The 23,188-nt window shown below is 35.5% G+C and overlaps 3 protein-coding genes across 4 annotated transcripts; 2 read left to right on the forward strand and 1 right to left on the reverse strand.

Moving 5' to 3' along the window:
- Nucleotides 1–8,018: 8,018 nt before the first annotated feature.
- Nucleotides 8,019–8,696, reverse strand: LOC120159119 (polynucleotide 3'-phosphatase ZDP-like). The gene is made up of 3 exons (XM_039169781.1): nt 8,325–8,696; nt 8,161–8,220; nt 8,019–8,051 (listed from the first exon to the last, which is right to left on the reverse strand). The coding sequence occupies exons 1-3, from the start codon at nt 8,670–8,672 to the stop codon at nt 8,037–8,039; spliced, it is 423 nt and encodes a 140-aa protein (XP_039025712.1). The 5' UTR covers nt 8,673–8,696; the 3' UTR covers nt 8,019–8,036.
- An 898-nt stretch (nt 8,697–9,594) lies between these two features.
- LOC120159073 lies at nt 9,595–14,961 on the forward strand. Of its 2 annotated transcripts, none has more exons than XM_039169741.1 (8): nt 9,595–10,393; nt 10,721–10,816; nt 11,574–11,699; nt 11,797–11,883; nt 12,258–12,869; nt 13,583–13,678; nt 14,068–14,670; nt 14,751–14,961. In XM_039169741.1, the coding sequence occupies exons 1-8, from the start codon at nt 9,650–9,652 to the stop codon at nt 14,778–14,780; spliced, it is 2,394 nt and encodes a 797-aa protein (XP_039025672.1). In that variant the 5' UTR covers nt 9,595–9,649; the 3' UTR covers nt 14,781–14,961. The 2 variants fall into 2 exon arrangements, with proteins under 2 accessions (XP_039025672.1, XP_039025671.1); XM_039169740.1 differs by having other exon boundaries at nt 9,596–10,393; nt 14,748–14,961.
- Nucleotides 14,962–19,966: 5,005 nt separating this feature from the next.
- On the forward strand, nt 19,967–21,515 carry LOC120159106 (multiprotein-bridging factor 1a-like). The gene is made up of 4 exons (XM_039169772.1): nt 19,967–20,213; nt 20,350–20,433; nt 21,109–21,191; nt 21,299–21,515. Exons 1-4 carry the CDS (start codon nt 20,072–20,074, stop codon nt 21,416–21,418), a joined length of 429 nt encoding a protein of 142 aa, XP_039025703.1. The 5' UTR covers nt 19,967–20,071; the 3' UTR covers nt 21,419–21,515.
- Nucleotides 21,516–23,188: the final 1,673 nt, after the last annotated feature.

Here is a 23,188-nt window from a genome sequence, read left to right on the forward strand (position 1 = left end):
GTCTGTGCGCAAACATCATATCTTCTTTCCCACTTCTCCTTCAGCTGAGTCTCTGAACTCTTTAAACTTTGAAAAGTATCAGATTTTTCTTTCATAAAGAAAACCCCACATACCTGGAGAAGTCATCAATGAATGTTACCATGTACCGCATACCGCTAATTGACTGTTGCTTAACCGGTCCGAACACATCAGAGTGAACCAACTCCAAAGGTTCTTTTGCTTTAAACTTCGACTCGTCATATGGTAATTGGTGCTTTACCATACTGGCATCCCGCACAGACCGTGTCTGTTCTCACGTCTAGTTGAGGAAGCCCCTTAAGCATCGACTTTTTCACCATCACACTTAGCTTGGAATAGCTAACGTGACCTAACCGCATGTGCCATAGATCTGATGTCTCATTTTTCCTTGTCCTGTCCACATATGCAGACTCTGCTGACATCACGTAAATTGATTCCAAACGTCGTCCCTCCATTGTTGGTGTTTCTGTGATTTTGACGTCACGATAACCTTCACGTCTTGGGGACCAAATAAGACATAATGGCCTGATGATGTTAGTTGAGCCACAGATAGCAAATTTTCTTCATTCCTGGGACATGGTAAACATCTTGGAGTTGCACCTGGTTAGTATTATATCGAGGAGTAACTATTGTCTTACCGATGTGAGTATCGGTAACCTTGAGTTGTCAGCTGTCACCACCACACGACCTCCATTGTACTCAGACAGGTTTTGCAACTTCTGTTTGTCACCCGTCATATGATTTGAGCAGCCAGAATCTACGATCCAATCATTCTTGTAGTCAATCCGTTCTGGTGTTGTTACCGTGAGAGCTAATTCTTCTTCCTCCGTAGCAAATAACGCTTCAGCATCCCAACCATCTTCACTATTCTCCTTCGAACAAGAAGTAGCAGTATTACTTTCAACAGGCTTTTTCTTGGTCCAACAGTCTTTTGCCATGTGGCCCATCTTCCCACAATTGTAACACTTGCCATCGAACTTTCTACTATTACCGCGATTCTTGGAAGCTCCCCCTGAATGAGGGTCTCCCTTTCCTTGGTAATTTTTCACCTTGTCACCATCCTTTTTAGATCCATTGCCAGTATACCGCTGAAAAGTGCCTCTGTTTTTGCTGGTGTAGAGCGCTTCCTCTTCACCCTTCAACGAGACTCCTCCCATTTGCTTGGCCATGGCTTCTTGACCTGCAAGCAAATTTTCGAACTCAACAAACGATGGTTGTGTCGGCCATCCCTGTACAGCGGCAAAAAACCCTCGATATTCGGATCTCAAACCATGGATAATTATTCTTTTTATCCTGGCTTCCCCAATAGCAGCTGTCGGATCTAATTCTGAAATTTCACGGCATATCGACTTCACCTTGTGAAAGTATTGGGCAACCGCCATGTCGCGTTGCGCCATTGATAGAAGTTCATTCTCGAGAAGTTGCAATTTTGTATCGTTCCTCTTCGAAAAGAGTGTAACAAAAGTGTCCCATGCTTCCTTTGGTGTTTTAGCATCCCGGATGTGCTCCAACATTTCTTCTTCAATTGTGGTCTTTAAAGCAAACATTGCTTTGCCTGCTTTAATTTTCCACTTTCGCAAGATTCCATTGGCATCTTCTGTCGCCGGTTGTGTAACTTCACCACCACCGACAACCTCCCAAAGGTCTTGACCTTGTAAGTATGACTCCATACATGTTGCCCACGTGTTGTAGTTTTTGTTGTTGAGCTTCTTGATTCCTCCAACTACTTGAAGATCACCCATCTTAACGGCAAGGCAGAGTACTAAATTACTCTAAACACAAAGAAGTGTTGAAAATTCAATATTAGCCTATATGTTCACACCTAAATTAATTTGATGTCATTGCTTACATCAATTTAGTTTTGATGTCATTGCTTACATCAATTTAGTTAGGTGAAAATTAAGTATTTTTCTCATGTTTTAATTTCAATGGTTTAGATTATTTAGTGTTTATTTTAATGAGTGGTTTAGATTGTTTCTTGTAACCTATAAATACCCTACTTGTATTTGAGTTTTATCATCCAACAATCAAAGCTTAATTATAAGCATTTGAAAGCTTTCTTAAGAGTTATTCTCTTTTACAATTTTGTGAGATTATTCTAAAGAGAGTTTTTTTTTGATCAATTAGAGTTTTTACTCTATTTTGATTCAACAATTGGTATCCGAGCCACGTTTTTTAAGATCTCTTGAAATTCTGAGTATGCTCTGTGGCTGCGGTTTTTAACTGATCTTCCACATCAGAAAATATTTCTTGAGTTATTGTCGAGGTTATTACAAACCTTGTGGAGCTTCTTTGTGTTTAGAGTAATTTAGTACTCTGCACGTTTGTTACTCAAGCTTGTTCGGTGTAGTCAAAGCCTTGCCGTTAAGATGGGTGATCTTCAAGTAGTTGGAGGAATCAAGAAGCTCAACAACAAAAACTACAACACGTGGGCAACATGTATGGAGTCATACTTACAAGGTCAAGACCTTTGGGAGGTTATCGATGGTGGTGAAGTTACACAACCGGCGACAGAAGATGCCAATGGAATCTTGCGAAAGTGGAAAATTAAAGCAGGCAAAGCAATGTTTGCTTTAAAGACCACAATTGAAGAAGAAATGTTGGAGCACATCCGGGATGCTAAAACACCAAAGGAAGCATGGGACACTTTTGTTACACTCTTTTCGAAGAGGAACGATACAAAATTGCAACTTCTCGAGAATGAACTTCTATCAATGGCGCAACGCGACATGGCGGTTGCCCAATACTTTCACAAGGTGAAGTCGATATGCCGTGAAATTTCAGAATTAGATCCGACAGCTGCTATTGGGGAAGCCAGGATAAAAAGAATAATTATCCATGGTTTGAGATCCGAATATCGAGGGTTTTTTGCCGCTGTACAGGGATGGCCGACACAACCATCGTTTGTTGAGTTCGAAAATTTGCTTGCAGGTCAAGAAGCCATGGCCAAGCAAATGGGAGGAGTCTCGTTGAAGGGTGAAGAGGAAGCGCTCTACACCAGCAAAAACAGAGGCACTTTTCAGCGGTATACTGGCAATGGATCTAAAAAGGATGGTGACAAGGTGAAAAATTACCAAGGAAAGGGAGACCCTCATTCAGGGGGAGCTTCCAAGAATCGCGGTAATAGTAGAAAGTTCGATGGCAAGTGTTACAATTGTGGGAAGATGGGCCACATGGCAAAAGACTGTTGGACCAAGAAAAAGCCTGTTGAAAGTAATACTGCTACTTCTTGTTCGAAGGAGAATAGTGAAGATGGTTGGGATGCTGAAGCGTTATTTGCTACGGAGGAAGAAGAATTAGCTCTCACGGTAACAACACCAGAACGGATTTACTACAAGAATGATTGGATCGTAGATTCTGGCTGCTCAAATCATATGACGGGTGACAAACAGAAGTTGCAAAACCTGTCTGAGTACAATGGAGGTCGTGTGGTGGTGACAGCTGACAACTCAAGGTTACCGATAACTCACATCGGTAAGACAATAGTTACTCCTCGATATAATACTAACCAGGTGCAACTCCAAGATGTTTACCATGTCCCACGAATGAATAAAAATTTGCTATCTGTGGCTCAACTAACATCATCAGGCCATTATGTCTTATTTGGTCCCCAAGACGTGAAGGTTTATCGTGACGTCAAAATCACAGAAACACCAACAATGGAGGGACGACGTTTGGAATCAATTTACGTGATGTCAGCAGAGTCTGCATATGTGGACAGGACAAGGAAAAATGAGACATCAGATCTATGGCACATGCGGTTAGGTCACGTTAGCTATTCCAAGCTAAGTGTGATGGTGAAAAAGTCGATGCTTAAGGGGCTTCCTCAACTAGACGTGAGAACAGACACGGTCTGTGCGGGATGCCAGTATGGTAAAGCACACCAATTACCATATGACGAGTCGAAGTTTAAAGCAAAAGAACCTTTGGAGTTGGTTCACTCTGATGTGTTCGGACCGGTTAAGCAACAGTCAATTAGCGGTATGCGAAATATGGTAACATTCATTGATGACTTCTCCAGGTATGTGTGGGTTTTCTTTATGAAAGAAAAATCTGATACTTTCTCAAAGTTTAAAGAGTTCAGAGACTCAGCTGAAGGAGAAGTGGGAAAGAAGATATGCTGCTTGCGCACAGACAACGGAGGAGAATATAGATCACACGAGTTCTCTCAATACCTAAGGGAATGTCGAATACGTCATCAGTACACTTGTGCCAACACGCCACAACAGAATGGTGTAGCGGAAAGAAAAAACCGGCATCTTGCAGAAATTTGTCGAAGTATGCTACATGCAAAGAACGTATCTGGAAGGTTTTGGGCTGAAGCAATGAGGACTGCAGCCTTTGTGATCAACAGACTTCCTCAACCAAGGTTAGGATTTGTTTCACCCTTTGAGAAACTATGGAACATAAAACCTACAGTTAGCTACTTTTGAGTATTTAGCTGTGTATGTTATGTGTTTGTTCCTGATCATTTACGGAGTAAATTTGACAAGAAAGCTGTTAGATGTATCTTTGTGGGATATGACAGCCAGAGAAAGGGGTGAAAATGTTGTGATCCAATTAGTGGAAGATGCTACACGTCACGAAATGTGGTATTTGATGAAGCATCTTCTTGGTGGTCCTCAGAGAAGGAGGTGTTGCCAGATTCGAGAGAATTTGGAGACAAACTACAACAAAAGATGGGGGAGCATGATGTTCAACTTCAAACAAGTTCAGATGAATCAGAAGATTCAAATGGTGATGATGTCGAACAAAGAGTGACTCAGAATCCGTGGCAAACTGGCGTGTATCAACAACCAAACGAAGAAGGTGGGCCTAGTGAAACAGAAGAATCAATTCCACAATCTCAACTTCGAAGGTCAACAAGAATACGAAGGCCAAATCCCAAATATGCCAATGCAGCCATAATTAAAGAAGCAACGGAGCCTGAGACGTTCGAAGAAGCATCGAAGAGTTCTGAGTGGATGACAGCTATGAAAGAAGAGATCGATGCACTTCAGCAAAATCAAACTTGGGATATTGTACCAAAGATAAAAGATGTGAAACCCATATCTTGCAAATGGGTTTACAAGATAAAGCGCCGTCCAGATGGGTCAATCGAGAGGTACAAAGCACGATTGGTAGCTTGTGGTTTCTCTCAACAGTATGGATTAGACTATGATGAAACATTTAGTCCAGTGGCGAAACTTACAACCGTACGAGTCTTACTTGCACTTGCAGCCAACAAAGACTGGAACTTGTGGCAGATGGATGTAAAGAATGCTTTTCTTCATGGAGAGCTAGATCGAGAGATCTACATGACCCAGCAAATGGGTTTTCAGAGTCAAGATCATCCTGAATATGTGTGTAAGCTGCGAAAAGCACTCTACGGATTGAAACAAGCACCTAGGGCGTGGTATGGTAAGATTGCTGAATTTCTAACGAAAAGTGGTTATTCAGTAACACCTGCAGATTCTAGCTTGTTTGTCAAAGCCAATGAAGGTAAGCTAGCTATCGTGCTAGTGTACGTGGATGACTTAATCATAACCGGTGATGATGAGGCAGAAATTCTTCAGACGGAGGAGAATTTATCAGTTCGTTTCCAGATGAAGGAACTTGGACAACTTAAGCACTTCCTTGGTCTAGAGGTTGATCGTACACACGAAGGAATATTTCTATGTCAACAGAAATATGCTAAAGATTTGCTGAAGAGGTTTGGAATGCTCGAATGCAAGTCAACTTCAACGCCAATGGAACCAAATATCAAAATGTGTGCACATGAATGAAAAGATTTGGAAGATGCAACAATGTATCACAATTGGTAGGTAGTCCGATCTACTTAACCTTGACCCGACCTGACATTTCTTATGCAGTTGGTGTGATGAGTCGGTATATGCAAAATCCAAAGAAGCCTCATTTGGAAGCAGTTCGACGAATACTGAGATATGTGAAGAATACAATTGACTATGGTCTTTTGTACAAGAAAGGTGAAGACTGCAAGTTAGTTGGTTATTGTGATGCTGATTATGCAGGAGATCATGACACCAGGAGATCAACAACTGGGTATGTGTTTAAGCTTGGCTCTGGAACAATTTCTTGGTGTAGCAAAAGACAACCAACGGTATCATTGTCAACCACTGAAGCTGAGTATCGAGCAGCAACAATGGCAGCTCAAGAGAGTACATGGTTGATACAGTTGATGAATAATCTACATCAACCAGTAGATTATGCAATTCCGTTGTATTGTGACAACCAATCGGCAATTCGGCTAGCGGAGAATCCTGTCTTTCATGCAAGAACTAAACATGTGGAAGTACATTACCACTTTGTTAGGGAAAAAGTTTTGCAAGAAGAGATTGAGATGAGGCAAATCAAGACAGATGAGCAAATTGCTGACTTGTTTACAAAAAGCTTGAGTGTTGGAAAGTTTGAACATTTTCGTCGTCAGCATGGCGTGATTCAAAGAATGGAGGCTAACATTGAGGGGGAGTGTTGAAAATTCAATATTAGCCTATATGTTCACACCTAAATTAATTTGATGTCATTGCTTACATCAATTTAGTTTTGATGTCATTGCTTACATCAATTTAGTTAGGTGAAAATTAAGTATTTTTCTCATGTTTTAATTTCAATGGTTTAGATTATTTAGTGTTTATTTTAATGAGTGGTTTAGATTGTTTCTTGTAACCTATAAATACCCTACTTGTATTTGAGTTTTATCATCCAACAATCAAAGCTTAATTATAAGCATTTGAAAGCTTTCTTAAGAGTTCTTCCCTTTTGCAATTTTGTGAGATTATTCTAAAGAGAGTTTTTTTTTATCAATTAGAGTTTTTACTCTATTTTGATTCAACAAGAAGCTCCACAAGGTTTGTAATAACCTCGACAATAACTCAAGAAATATTTTCTGATGTGGAAGATCAGTTAAAAACTGCAGCCACAGAGCATACTCAGAATTTCAAGAGATCTTAAAAAACGTGGCTCTGATACCAATTGTTGAATCAAAATAGAGTAAAAACTCTAATTGATCAAAAAAAACTCTCTTTAGAATAATCTCACAAAATTGCAAAAGGTAAGAACTCTTAAGAAAGCTTTCAAATGCTTATAATTAAGCTTTGATTGTTGGATGATAAAACTCAAATACAAGTAGGGTATTTATAGGTTACAAGAAACAATCTAAACCACTCATTAAAATAAACACTAAATAATCTAAACCATTGAAATTAAAACATGAGAAAAATACTTAATTTTCACCTAACTAAATTGATGTAAGCAATGACATCAAAACTAAATTGATGTAAGCAATGACATCAAATTAATTTAGGTGTGAACATATAGGCTAATATTGAATTTTCAACATGTTCTTTGTATGAGGAGCAGGATATCGCATAAAATGTGATAGATAAATTATAATATGAGCAATGCAAAGCTAAAAATAGAAAGGTGATTTTCCTTTTCTTCTTTTCTTTCTGAAGGTTTTATATCATGCAAGAAAGCGATACTCGCGTACCTTAATTTTCTTTGAAATGCTTTAATCTGATTCAATTTCTTCTTCTTCTTTTCTTTCCCTTTCATCATCTTTTCCCTGGAATTGTTAAAGAGATAGATAAATGAAATCAATACACTAACAAAGCTGAAAGTGGAAAACCATAAGTTTAATTTTAGGGGGGTCCCCAACTCTCAAAATACACCTAAAGCATCTCTTCTTCATGAAAACAAAAAAAGGAAAGAAGGATAACAGAAAATCGTAAACACATTACCAACTGACGACAACGTAGAAACATTTTATCAGCAACCCAATCCATGCAAAAACCATGTAAAGGCAAAACACAGGAACTGTGTATGACTACAAATTACATTCCATACAATTCTAGTAAAGGTTCTAGAATGCTCCATTCAGGGGGATTCCAACAGAATGTTCCCTTTTCAAACTTGTTCTTAACTCTAGCTCATGCCGATTTTATTAGACAATATGCTGCACCGGGAAAAGAATCAAACAAAACTAGAATCCTCTTGGACACAATTCGAGTAATACTTTATCAATTTTGTCTCATCTGCAGCATAAGCATAAACCAAATCACACTCAACTAACTCTAAAATCAACCGGAAAGAGATAATCTCAGTTCATATTTACAATCAAAACTCTGAAACTTATTAAAGTACCTGCTTGGTCGACTTAATAGAACCATCAGCCAAATTCTTTAAAGCTTCCTGGTCAACACCCTATCACCAACAACAAAAATCACTTTAACCAAAACACAGTTTATATATATATATATATATATATATATATATATATGCAAGGTAAAAGGATAAAAAGGTTCAACCTTGAGAGTGTCAAAGCCTTTTATTCCATCAACGGAATCAATCTTTCCAGCGAAGCAATCCAAGTGATGCCATTTGGTCATGTCAAAGCCTCTAGCATCTCTGGAAACAAGGCCCAACCTCAGGGCCTGAGCAGTTATGGCGTTGCCACATTTCTTGCAAGAGGACCTTCCGGATTTGGCATACTCAGCTACGATTTTGGTGGACATATTTCGCTTTTTCCAACAGTGGAAAGAAAAGTGAGATGAAAGATCGGGGCTTTGGAGGGATTCCGGATTGGGGAAGCGGGAAAACAGAAGAGGAATTCTGGGTTTATCGAGTGTTGTAAGGATTAAGGAAAGGTTAAGCATGGAAAAGAGAGGGGATTTTATGGGGAAGAACCGAAGAGGCTTAATGGGCTCCCGCCATTTTGTGGTGGTTTCGCTCTTCACTGTGGAAGAATGTTGTGCGTGACAAAAGCCTGACAGGTTAGTCGATTAATGTTATAAATCGATTAATCTTAGTAATAAAATTATTATTATTATTTAAAATTCTGGATTTGAATATTAAAAATATCATAACAAATATTCTCTTATATTTAAGTTAAATTAATAAAAAAATTATTAATTTTAAAATATTAATGAAAATTGTTTTTACTCAAATATAAATAATCATTTAAGTAGTTTATCTAAATTCTGACCATTTAAATACTTTGCATTAATTGAGTGGTCTCCTTGGTAAAGGAACGGTTCCTTGAAAATTGAGTTCGAGTATTGAGAACGTCATGGGTGTGTACGTTTAATGTTAAGAGGTTCAGAGTTATATTCGAACAGATAATATCTTGTATTTACTTCAGATTAATAAAAAATACTTAAATTTTTATTTTTTTAAAATTATATCTAAAGTTTAGTTTTTATTTTATTTTAGTATCCCGTTGTTAAAAACTTTAGTTTTGGTTTCATTTTAATATCTCGTTCAAAATTTAACGTTAAATTTTGAAAAAATTGAAAGTTTAAATGCTAAAACGGATCAAAACTAATAATTTCGTTACTCAACGTGTTAAATTTTTAACGACAACGTACTAAATTAAAATAAAAACTAAACATTATATATGATTTTGAAAATATTAAAAGTTTAAATATTAAAATAAATTAAAATTATTAATTTAAATACTAAATACGTAGTTTAATCTTCTTATTTTTACTTCTTTCAGATTTCTCCTATTTCCATGTTTTACCCTTTGCTCGCCCTCCAGCCAGAATTTTATTCGAAGTGATTCCAAGTGGAGGAAATTCCTATAAAAAGTTCCAATAAACAAAGGAAAACCCGAAATATTATACTCGTCTTAATGAATCCATATGACGAGAAAAGGCTAAGAGACGAAGTGATCTACTTGCACTATCTCTGGCACCAAGGACCCCCTCAGAGCACTAATCAAACCCCCCAGAAAAGACCCAGACCTTCAACCCAAAACCCCACCAACAGAAGAAAGTTTGCTCCTTTAGGATCCGACCCATCCCCCGAACCCGACCCGGGACTCGACTGGTCAGCCCTTATGAAACCATCATCACCTTCTTCTCCTGGATGGCCAAAACCCAAGTCTAAACCTGACCCCACCACGGTCAGGCCTGTTTCAGTTGAAGACCAGGCCAGGTTTGCCTCCATGCAAATGCAGAACAAGGTCGTTGAAGGCTGCAAAGAGTTCTTTAATAAAAGGGTTCATGATGAAGAGAACAGTGACGGTGATGATGTTGATGATGAAGAAGAAAAGAGTGAGTTTGACGTGTTTTTGTTGAGTGTTTTTGTGAATAACAGTGAGTTGAGGGGTTATTATGAGGAGAATCATGAGAAAGGTGAGTTCTTTTGCTTGGTTTGTGGTGGCATTGGTGAGAATTTAGGTAAGAAATTCAATGATTGTGTTGGACTTGTACATCATTGTATGTCGATTTCGAAAACAAAGTGTAAGACAGGACATAGAGCTTTTGGATTGGTTGTTTGTAAAGTTCTTGGTTGGGACTGTGATAGGTTGCCTGTGATTTTGTTGAAGGGGGAGCCATTGAGTCGTCGTTTGGAAAATTCAGGGGAATCCCAGGTAATATTTATTATGTTTACTTCATCTTGTTTTTTGTGTTTAATTGCATGCTAATTGTCTCAATCATGGAGCTGTATGAGTGTAGGATACATGTGAACTCTCTATATTTCCATGGTATAGATGATTTGAATTGAATAATTAGTAGTAGAATTGACAGAGAATAACCATTCCCGGTGTGAACTGCTGCCAATGGTAAAGTTTGCAGGGTTAAAAGGGTTAGTGTTGGATTGTGGTCATGCTTGATTAATGAGGAATTTTCTGTAATATGAATTTAGAAATTGAATTGAATTCAAATACGGGAATCTATTATAATCGTGTTAAGTGCAGAACACTTTAAATGGAGATGATTCCAATAAAAATGTGGACAATCTTGAAACCGGAAATTCAGTTGGCGAAGCCCAGAAAGAAATGTCTAACTCTCTGGTAAGAGATTATCTGTAGACTTTTTCTGCTAGTATTTTTATCGACTTTTTGCATTGTTGTGATCGGAGTGATTGTTGTTTGATGTGAAATAATACTAACTGGGTGACATTTAGTTGTGAAATTTTCTATCTTTTAGTTTTAAAATTGAACAATATTTGATTTTTTACTAATTAAATGAAAAGTATGAGGATTCTGATTTTAAAGGATATCGACTAGATAGCCCTTTTTTCTTAATAAAAATCATAATAATGGTTGTTACAGCATTGTCGGTGTATGGTTGCCATTTTATGGACAACTGAACAGTATAATCATGTATGTCAGATATGCAAACTTTTGTTATTTGTAAAAATTAGTTACCAAATTACCGATATACTAACTTTTCCACTTATCAATATCCTTTGTTGGTATACTCGATAACATCACCTTCATTTCGTTCCTAAGGGCACTATTATGATGCTTCTTAACATTCTATAAGTGTTTAATCTCATGGCTAATTTGAAGAAAGGTCAATAGATGATTTGAGGATACGTGAATAGCTGGTGAAAAGCCTAGAGTTTCTCTTAGAATATTTTGAAACTAAGCCTTTTCCTTAAAGTACTAAAGCCAACCTCATTTATTCATTTCAGTCAGAGCATGTTTTGTTTGATTTTTGTCACATTGTTGTGGCTTTTCAAATGTTTCTTATTCTGACATTGCTCTTGCATTAATTAAATTTGGTTTTTCAAGTTCATAGGTTGGCTTATGTCAAATTTTGCAGGATAAGCAGAACGATTTGAATGTAGTTTCGGGTAATGTGGAGTCTGCAAATGATGATGGGAATAAATCAGTTGAAAGAGAGGTTTCTGGTATTGGTCAGAGAAATGGTGAACTGATGATCTTTGAGGTGAGTAACGAGTAACGTGAGTGTAGGATTATTCGCTTTATCATTTGTCGAATCTTGGCTAAACAAGGAATTTTATTCTTGTTCTTTTGAGTTGCAGAATTCTTTAGAGGGGGATGATGCCAATAAAAATGTTGAAAGCCTTGAGATTTTAGATGCTGAGCCAAATAAAGCAGTTAATGATATGGTGAGATAACTATTTTCTAGTAGTGTATGTATGCACATCACATAAATCAACCAAAATTACTATTCCAGCAATCTCAACCTTGTTCTTCATTGCATGCTACAATGAGTTATGAAAATGCTTCTCCATGATCCACAAGTATAGAAACTCATTGTAATTAGGTGAAAAAGGGGATATGATAGTATTTAGGTCCCCTAATTGTTTCTCTGCTGCACAACAATTCGTACAAATCATTAATCCAAGTTGTTGCTTCTGCAAGTGCTTCTTTGAGATCCCCTCACTTGCACCCTTCCTTTCGAATTTTAAACTGGACAAAGTTGGTTATCGATTTTGGTACCATCAAAATCTTTACCCGTTATGGAATATGTATGATGCAGGGATTAGACTCGTCTCAGATCACTACCGGTGAATGGCCCTGCATTGAACCTGTTAATGAGTCCACTTCAACAACTCTGGAATGGCCCAGCTTTAAGACTTTCACTGCTCCTGTCACACACGTGGTTTCTGCTGAAGAACAGATACGAATCGACATGGTGAAGTTCCAGCAGAATGTCTTTGAAGCTTGCACACAATTCTTATCTACAACAGCTGAATCAGACAGTGGCGAAGACTATAATGAATTTGATGAAGATGGAAATGAAAATGATTTGATGGATGAAGATGAGTCTAAAGATAGTGAGGGGTTCAGTTTCTTTCTGAGGCTTTTCACAGAGAACGATGGACTCCGCAGTTATTACGAGACTCACTGTAGAAATGGGGATTTCTTTTGTTTGGTCTGTCGTGGGATGAGGGAAAAAGCTTGGAGGACTTTTAAAGACTGTGTGGGGCTTATTCAGCATTCGACTGCTATATCAAAGACAAAAAGGAAACGAGCTCATAGAGCTTTTGGGCAGGTTATCTGTAAAGTTCTTAATTGGGATATTGACCATCTTCCATCGATCATGTTAAAGAGTGAGCTTCAGAGCCATTCATTGGAGGACTCGTCACAGGTAACCATCGATATGCAACTGAGCATTATAATTATACATGTCAGAGATGCAAACTTTTGGTATTATGAAAATTAGTTAAAAAATTACCGAAACATTAAAGTTACCCCTTACCAATATCCCTTTGCTGGTATTTTCGATATCATCATCTTTATTTCATTCCTAAGAGCACTCTAACGATGCTTTTTAACATTATGAGTATATAATCTCATGACGTGTTTACATAAAGAATGTCAATAGGTGTTTTAAGGATTTTGCCAATGGTTGTGAAAAGCCTAGTTTTCTCCTACAATATTTTGAAACCAAGCCTTTTCCATAAAATACTAAACCTTATTGATTCAAATCGGTGCATGTTTTTTTTTCTTTTTCTTTTTCTTTTTTTTTTTATCTCGTGTTGTGGTTTTTTCAAATGTTTCTTATCCCGACATTGTCCGCACTAGCTAATTTTGGTTTCCAAGCTCAACGGTTGGCTTATGTTAATTTTGCCCGTTTAGGGGGGATGATTTGAATGTTGCTTTGGGTTATTTAGAATCTGCAAATGCTGATTGTAGTGAATCAATTGAAAGAGAGGTTTCTATTATCGGTCAAAAGTAATGTTAAATTGAAGACTTGTAACACAAGTAACGCGAGTGTAGTATTTTTCACTTAATTCATGTGTGCACTAATGGAATCTGAGCTAAATATGGAATTATCTATTGCTTATGTAAATTTTGCAGAATTCCTTGAAGGGGGATGATGCCGATGAAAATGTAGAAAGTCTAGGGATTTCGGATGGTAAACCAAAACCAAACAAAGGAGCACCTAATGATCTGGTGAGATAATTTCTTTTTCTTGCACTGTATCCATGCGATATAAATCACCCACACATCCTTTACCATCATACCACAAGGAGCTATAATAAAGCTTCTCCATGATCCACAAGCATATAAAAACTCGTTGTTTTTTGGTGAAAGAAAATTAAAAATGATACTTAAGATGTTCTACAGATAAAAGCCCGGGTAAGTTCGAGACTAAGTTACCTAATCCTACCTCAGCTACTCAACAGTTCTTACAAAGCATTATCGAGTGGCCTCAGCAAGTACCTCTTTCAGATTCCCTCACTTGCACCCTTTCTTTTGAATGTTAAACTGGAAAAAGTCTATCGATTTTGGTACCATCAAAATTCAAAACCTTTATCTGTTTTGGAATGTGTATGATGCAGGGATTAGACTCGTCTCCGATCACTGCCGGTGAATGGCCCTGCATAGAACCTGTTAATGAGTCCACTTCAACAGCTCTGGAATGGCCCAGCTTTAAGCCTTGCAGTGCTTCCTTCACACTCGTGGTTTCTGCCGAAGAACAGATACGAATTGACATGGTGCAGTTCCAGCAGAATGTCTTTGAAGCTTGCACACAATTCTTGTCTGCAACAGCTGAATCAGACAGTGATGAAGATGATGATGAAGATGATAATGAAGATGATTTAATGGATGAAGATGGGTCTAAAGATGGTGAGGAGTTCAGTTTCTTTCTGAGGCTTTTCACAGAGAACAATAGACTCCGAAGTTATTACGAGACTCACTGTAGAGATGGGGATTTCTTTTGTTTGGTCTGTCGTGGGATTGGGAAGAAAGCTTGGAGGACTTTCAAAGACTGCGCGGGGCTCGTTCAGCATTCGACCGCGATATCAAAGACAAAAAGGAAACGAGCTCATAGAGCTTTCGGGCAGGCTATTTGTAAGGTTCTTAATTGGGATATTGACCATCTTCCATCGACCATAATAAAGAGTAAAACTCGGAGCCATTCATCGGAGGACTTGTCACAGGTAACCACCAATCTACAATACTGAAACTGCAAGTTCCCTTTGTTCTTCACTAATAACAACCATAACATTGTCAACAGAAGAATTCTTCAGAGGGAAACAACACAACCTAAAGCGGACGATAACAAGATCAAGAGTACGAGTTCTCGAAAATCTGGGTGTGGACGCTCGCAATCTCAAGTAGAAGAAATGTGTTGAAAATCAATGAACATTATAGCTAGCTAGTGCAAGTGTGTGTTGAATTGTTTCGTAGTTTATTTGAATGGAGGTGTTAACCGTTCTGCAAAAACTTGGATTAATTTAGACATATTAAGCCTTCTGTTAATCTTTGCACTTGTTGGTTTAGATATTCTGGTTTAATCATTCTTAATCCCCTTATTTTTAAAGTTCAAAATTTTGATTTAGATGTTATTATATTTAGCTGATAAATGTCAAATTATATATTTTTTAATTATATATTTATAGTTGTAAATTTAGCTGATAAATTTCAAATTATATATTTAGCTGATAAATGTCAAATTATATATTTTTTAATTTAAATGTTTAACGTTTTTTGTTAAATGTTTCATTACATTACTATTTTAAAGTTGGTCTGATAATTTTGTAAAAAATATGTGCTTCTTATGAATGTATGACGGCAAAAATCGTGAGATAATGGTGTGGAGAAAAAAAATTCCTAAGATAATGTTGTTGGAGAATTATTTGTTGAGATAGGACGTTTGCTACAGTTTGAACGTTGGTCGCCAAGTGGTCCGGGCGATGAAGGAGGTCGCCAAGCCATCCCTGCGACTTGTGCATGCGCCATGGTTGTAGGTCGCCATGCACGCCAACTACCTGCATATTCATGCTTGAATCTTTAGAATTTCAACATCTTTAATATAATATTCATGCTATGTGCATGGCTTATTATTTTATTAGATTTGTTTTATATAGTATTATTTTTATTATTAAATGATATATGTTTTTATTTTATTATATTAACATTAATATTTTTTATAGTATTGATATATGTTTTTTACTTTTTAAAATTTTTGAATTATTTAATCAGATTTGTTTTATATAATATTATTTTATTATTAAATGATTAACTTTTATTATCTAATGATTTAAAAAATAGCCTATTAATATATTATTATGTGATATTAATCTTAGATTGACAACCAAAACTGTGATGGTTTGTATAAAATAAGATTGCCTATTAGATTGGGCAAAATTCTTGAGATAATGATGTGGAAAAAAAAAATCTTGAGATAGTGCTATTGAAGAATTAATTGCTGAGATAGGGCAATGGTATGTTGAGGGCAATGAAAGGGGTAGAGGATGGTGATATCTATCATGATGGTGGTTACAAATTTGTTTTTTATAAGAAGAAATTGATTGGAGGGAGAATGATTAGAATTTAGGGTTTTTAGCAATAACTAAAATATTTTAGGGTTTAGGGTTCACAAAATCAATATACAACAAATAATATAAGTAACTATTGATTTTGTGAACCTTAAACCTTAAACCCTAAACCCTAAACTTTAAACCCTAAATCTTAAAAATATTTTGGTTATTGCTAAAAACCCTAAACCTTAAACACTAAACCCTAACCATTCTCCCTCCAATCAATTTCTTCTTATAAAAAACAAATATGTAACCACCATCATGGTAGATATCACCATCCTCTACCCCCTTCATTGCCCTCAACATATCATGAATTTATAAAGATTTTCAGCAATAATCAAAATTTTAGGGTTTAAGGTTCCAAAATCAATATACAACAAATAATATAAGGAACTATGATTTGTAAACCTTAAACCCTAAACCCTAAAATATTTTGGTTATTGTTGAAAACTCTAAATGCTAAACCCTAAACCCTAAACACTAAATCCTAACCATTCTCCCTCCAATCAATTTCTTCTTATAAAAACCAAATATGTAACCACCATCATGGTAGATATCACCATCCTCTACCCCCTTCATTGCCCTCAACATATCATGAACTTATAAAGGTTTTCAACAATAACCAAAATATTTTAGGGTTTAAGCTTCCAAAATCAATATACAACAATAATATCAGTAACTATTGATTTTGCAAACCCTAAATCTTAAACCTTAAACCCTAAAATTTTTTGGTTGTTATTGAAAACCCTAAAACCAAAAATCTAAACCCTAAACACTAAATCTAAACATTCTCCCTCCAATCAATTTCTTCTTATAAAAAATAAATATGTAACCACCATCATGGTAGATACCACCATCCTCTACCCCTTTCATTACCCTCAACATACCATTGCCATATCTCAGCAATTAATTCTTCAACAACATTATTTCAAGAATTTTTTTTTCACATCATTATCTCAAGAATTTTGCCCAATCTAATAGGCAATCTTATTTTATACAAACCATCACAGTTTTGGTAGTCAATCTAAGATTAATATCACATAATAATATTAATAGGCTATTTTTTAAATCATTAGATAATAAAAATTAATCATTTAATAATAAAAATAATATTATATAAAACAAATCTGATTAAATAATTCAAAAATTTTAAAAAGTAAAAAAACATATATCAATACTATAAAAAATATTAATGTTAATATAATAATAAAATAAAAACATATATCATTTAATAATAAAAATAACACTATAAAAAACAAATCTAATAAAATAATAAGCCATGCACGTGGAAGCCATGGCATGAATATTATATTAAAGATGTTTAAATTCTAAAGATTCAAGCATGAATATGCAGGTAGTTGCGTGCATGGCGACTTACAGCCATGGTGCATGCACAGGTCGCAAGGATGGCTTGGCGACCTCCTTTATCGCCCGGACCATTTGGCGACCAACGTTCGAACTGTAGCAAACGCCCTATCTCAGCAAATAATTCTCCAACAACATTATCTCAGGAATTTTTTTTCTCCACACCATTATCTCTCGATTTTTGCCAATGTATGACATATGATGTATATTTTAATTTTTCTTATTACAATTGTTATTGAATGGTAAAAAGTAGGGTAAACTAAGCCAATGGGCACTAATGTTTGTGTAAGTTTTCGTTTTCACCACTAATATTTGAAAAGTTAAAAATCGGTCACTAATGTTATCCTTTGTTACAAAATGGTCACTAACGTTATCGTTTGTTACAAAATGATCACTCATCGTTAATGGCCGTTGACAAATCGTTACTACATTAACGAAATACTGACGTGACACGTTAAACCAGCTAACTCGACATGTTTGACCGACTGTTTGACTCTTCTTCCTCCTCCCCCATTAACCATTATCCGTGAAATCAAGCCCAAGAGCAAAAGAATTATGGTAATTTCACATTCTTAAAAAAAAAATCCATTTTTCCTCGTTGGAATGGTGTTTAATGGCTTTGATTTTCGTTTGATAAGGAGTCGGTGGTCCTGATGAAGAAGACAACATGTGAACACCATGGTTGAAATCTTTGTTGAGAGAACATTCTTTGTTCATGTTGATTTTCACAATAGTAAGTGCAATATATTCTGCTTAGATTGCATGAACGGCACCCTTTGCTCTCTCTGCTTAGCTTATCATAAGGATCATCGTCTTTTTGAATGAGAGGCCACAACCGAGGCTCGGAAAAGGAGTGACCAATACGTGCGAGGTCTGTGATTGTAGCCACGTGGACTCCTTTCGGTTCTGTTCTCTGGGTTGCAAGGTACAATTCCCCTGTTTATAATTTTCTCGGTTTCTGTTTGGTAGCCGAGGAAATGAAGATCATAATTTGAACTAGTTTTTTTTTGTTAAGTGTATGAGTGCAGATTATTGGAACATCAAAGAGTTTCTGGAAGAAGAAGAGGTAGTTGCACATGGGTATGGCATTAAACTCTAAGGATTCATACAACAGCAGTAGCAGCCATGGAAAGCCGAGGAGCTTTAGTCCGTCGACATCGCCTTCAACTTCGGTTAATCATTAGACTGCGAAATGGAGAAAGGGGGTTCCTCACAGAGCTCCGATGGTAGCGAGCAAAACATAGAAGTGAAAAATGATAATAATAAGCTACTTGGAATGCTTAGTTTTTAAAGATAAATTAGGGTTTATACTTCTGGTTTTAAGGCAAGACTAGGAGCAGTTGAAACATGAAAAAAATAAGAAGACAACAAATGGACGCCATGGTTTTGTCTTTACTTTTGATGTTATCGTATTTGTTACTGTGTTTTTTCTTGTATGGTTTTGTCTAAATGGTCATGGGTGAAGAAGAAGAAAAATAAAAAGAATCAAACGATGAGTCAAACATGTTGAGTCAACTGGTTTAACGTGTCACGTCAGTATTTTGTTATTATAGTAACGATTTGTTAACGGCTGTTAATATCAAATGATTATTTTATAATAAACGATAATGTTAGTGACCATTTTGTAATAATGTTAATGATCGATTTGTGACTTTTCAAATATCAATGGTGAAAACGAATACATACCCAAATATTAGTGAATATTGGTGTAGTTTACCCTAAAAAGAATTGAATATGATGATGATAACAATGGAAGATTCGAAAAGTACATGAATTAAAAATAATTAAATTAGGTATAAAGATTAAATTTAGGATAAATTACGCGCTTAATATCTAAACTATCAGTTTTATTATGTTTTAATATTCTAATTTCAAAACTATATTTAATGTTTCAATTTAGTAAATCGTCGTTAAAAACTTAACACATGATTTGCACGTAACTTATTTTCTATGGGTAAGTTGTATCATTCATTACTCAACTATCTCACTCTTACTTTGTTCACTAAAGTTTAAATTTTTTAATTTAATTACTTAACTTTTAAATTACTCATAATTTAATCACACGAACTTTTAAATTAATTTTTTATTTTTAATTATATATTAATAAACTAATAATAAATGTCATGTCACACAAATTATTAATAAAATAAATTAGAGTGATTAAAATAAGAATAATTTGAAAGTTGAGTAGTTAAATTGAAATTTTTTAAACTTTATTATCAAAATAAAAATAAAAAATAGTTAAGTGATGAATAATGTAACTTACCCATAAAATGTAGTGACGTTAAAAACTTAACGACGATGTACTAAGAAACAAAAATTAAATATTAGATATAATTTTAAAAATTAATAATTTAAATACTAAAATAGATTAAAATATATAATTTAAGTGTTAAATACGTAATTTTTACCCTTAAATCTATCATCTATAGATAAAGCAGGGACTAGTAGTAGTAATAAATTAATTAATAATTGGATAATGTTTAATTATTGTTTAGAAATTAATAATACCTATAAAAAAAAGGAAGCCCCTATAGATAATTTTGTTGCAATCTTTTTCTAGCCAAAAAAAAAAAATTCTCTTTTTTGATTCCTTTCTTTCAATTTGCCTTTCCTTTCCTTTCGTCCGATCAAGGATTAAGAGGTTACAGAAATGGCCGGAATCGGACCTTTAACTCAAGACTGGGAGCCCGTCGTCATTCGGAAGAAAGCCCCCAGCGCCGCCACCAAAAAGGATGAGAAAGTCGTCAACGCCGCCCGTCGAGCCGGTGCCGAGATCGAATCCGTTAAAAAATGTAATATATTTACCCCTTCTGTAAAAAAACATAAATACCTAATATAATTAGATATTTTTTTTATCTCAATCAGGGTAATTTTGGTTGATGATAAAGGATAATTTAAATCTGTTTTCTTGTTGATGGGAATTTGCAGCGAATGCTGGGACGAACAAGGCAGCATCAAGTGGTACCACTTTGAATACAAGGAAGCTTGATGAAGAAACTGAAAATCTTGCTCGTAAGGAATACTTTATTCCCTTTCGTTCCTTTTTTTTCCTCCCCTATTTATCAAATTATAGCTGAATTACGTCTGAATAATAAAGGAATTTTTTCACAAGAGAATATTTGATTTTCTTTTGAATAAGTAATAGAATAAGTTCCTTTTGAATCTATCCGTTGGGGTGGATTTTAATTTTTGTATGGCAAGTGTTTGTTGATTTAAAGCATGTTTCTTCACTGACTGGCAATTTTATGAACTTTTTAATCTTAAAGGTTTAAAAATGGGTTCTTTATGCATCAATGTAATCTTTGTTAAGAAATATCGAGATATAAAGGGGTGGTTTTCGAGTTGATTGTTATTGTTGCAGTAGCAATGACTAGGTTCATACATCCTTGCATTCCTTGGAATGGTATTTTTATCATGTGCAAGTCAAATTACTTGCTCAATGTGTCCATTGCTTTCAAAGTTAAATTATGCTTTTATGAGTTTATTTACATGAACTCTGTGAATTACCTGATTATGTGTTTTGGTGATCTCGTTCGTAACAAGTGAGATGCTTTTCATTTACACGTTTGGCTATTATGACATGACCTGAAGTTCCATTGTTTTCACTAGTTTTAAACATTTATACACGTTGGGTTTTGATCGGTGTTGCCGTTATAAATATCGATCGGTGTTTAAACTAATGAACAGATGAACGAGTGCCAACAGAACTGAAGAAAGCCATCATGCTGGCTCGAATGGACAAGAAACTCACCCAGGCTCAACTTGCTCAGGTCTCTCTCTTCATCTATGTGTATGCTGATGCATATTCCCTAAGAGTGTTACACATTCCATATTTATTGTAATGTTCTTTAATTGAATCTTTCTTGTCGTCCTACAGATGATCAACGAAAAGCCTCAGATCATACAAGAGTACGAATCCGGGAAAGCTATCCCTAACCAGCAGATAATTGGTAAACTTGAGAGGGCACTTGGTACGAAGCTGCGAGGGAAAAAGTGAGGGTCATATTGTAACATCAAACAGAACTCGAATATGGTTTCCCAGTGTTTTAGTCCTGAAAACTTTGTGATATGAATAAATATTCGGAATAACAGTGTCATCGACTTTGTCCAGTTACTATAACTATGAAGTTTGTGTTCTTGAATGTTACAAGGAATCCTCTTTTCCGTATTAACAGAGACAAGTTTGCAGCCAATAATTTCAGCAAATGTTATTAGCTACAAGAGAAACATGTACGTGATTTGCTTGTCTCATAAAGCCAAGGCTGTCTAGAAGTTTTGAAAGTGAATTAAAAAAGAAAGCATTATATTAAACATGTAGCACAACTTGTTAAAAAAAAAGCCGGGCAGTTCGACGTTAAACAGCCCGAGTACACCGAGTACACAGATGGTTTCGAAATCAATATCCGAAAGACTCCTCGGAAAATTCTTCGATGCATCTCTATACGGTTTTGATTACGAGCAGAGTTGTTGGTCTCCTCATGTGAGAAGAAGCGTTTACTTGACATCCCCTGGTAACATTGTTATTTGCTCTCAAGTTGAATTGATCTTCTCCTAACTCAAAATCGCAAACAAGGCTTGCAGGTGGAGCTTTCGCAGTATCGCTTGCTTCAGTGTATGCACATTGCTTTCTCTTTGGTAACTCGGTACATACATACATACATATATATATTACACTTTCTTTTCTTTTCTCTTCTAGTTACTTATCTACATATAGGCAGATCTTCGTAAAGATTAAAAGATTTTGCTACCAGTTCATGCATATGGAGTAGCAGTGCAATCGAGTCAAGTCTTACTTAGATTGTAGTAAGTTCATACTGAAAATATTGATTCGAATTTGAAAGGCATTTAAAAGGACATCACTGACTGGCAATTTTATTAACTTTTTAAAGTTAATAAGTCTTACTTAGATTGCAGTATGTTTATTTTCTTTGTCTCTGTTTCTTGTATGGAAAATGCACCTATAAACACAGAAGCTTTGTGGCTTTTTCAAATCATCTCAAAATATATTCTCCTCTCTGCTTTCAAAGTTTTTCTCTCTTCCTACAAACTTTTCTTCGAAGTTTGTTTCTTCCGAAATTATAAGTGGTGAAGAGCGATACCACCTTTTGTCCACTCCAATCTCTTGGGTGTACGAGTTTTGAAGAATCGTGTTAACCTTAGGGGGCATTCGACCATTGCTGCGATTACATTCATCGGACCAAATTAGCTTATAAGGCAGTGGATCACCAAAAACACGGTTTATAGTTACGATTTATTTTATTTATTTATATTCCATGTCATTACTAACGACTTTGTTTTTGTAATTACTTTTTCCAATTTTTTAGAGACAAAATCCTGTTTGGAGGTAAAATTATCTTTTTATCTTTCTTAACTCGTAGGTTCTTTCAGCAACTGTTTTCACTCAGGGAAAAATATTTGAAAAATCCATTTTTATAAATTATAAATATATTATTATTGTTTTGTTCAAATAATTTATGGTTGAATTTTTAAAAGAATAATGTATTTTATTATAATTTAGGTTGATATATTTGATATATTAAAATATAATTGAATTTAAAATAATATATATTTTTAATTTACAATATAATGTCTAAAACATAGATTTCATCTTCTCCAAAGTACTTTTTAAATTAATATCAAACACTAAAATCTAAACTCAACTTTTCAAAATCACTTTTAAAAATACTTTCTCATAGGGATGGGCCAAGGCAGGGTGGGTGGAGGTGGTCGCCCTCCCCCTTAGAAATATAAAATTACCATATATTTT

Source organism: Hibiscus syriacus, unplaced genomic scaffold, assembly GCF_006381635.1.
Source record: "Hibiscus syriacus cultivar Baekdansim isolate YM2019G1 unplaced genomic scaffold, ASM638163v2 tig00111342_pilon, whole genome shotgun sequence".
NCBI lineage: Eukaryota > Viridiplantae > Streptophyta > Magnoliopsida > Malvales > Malvaceae > Hibiscus > Hibiscus syriacus.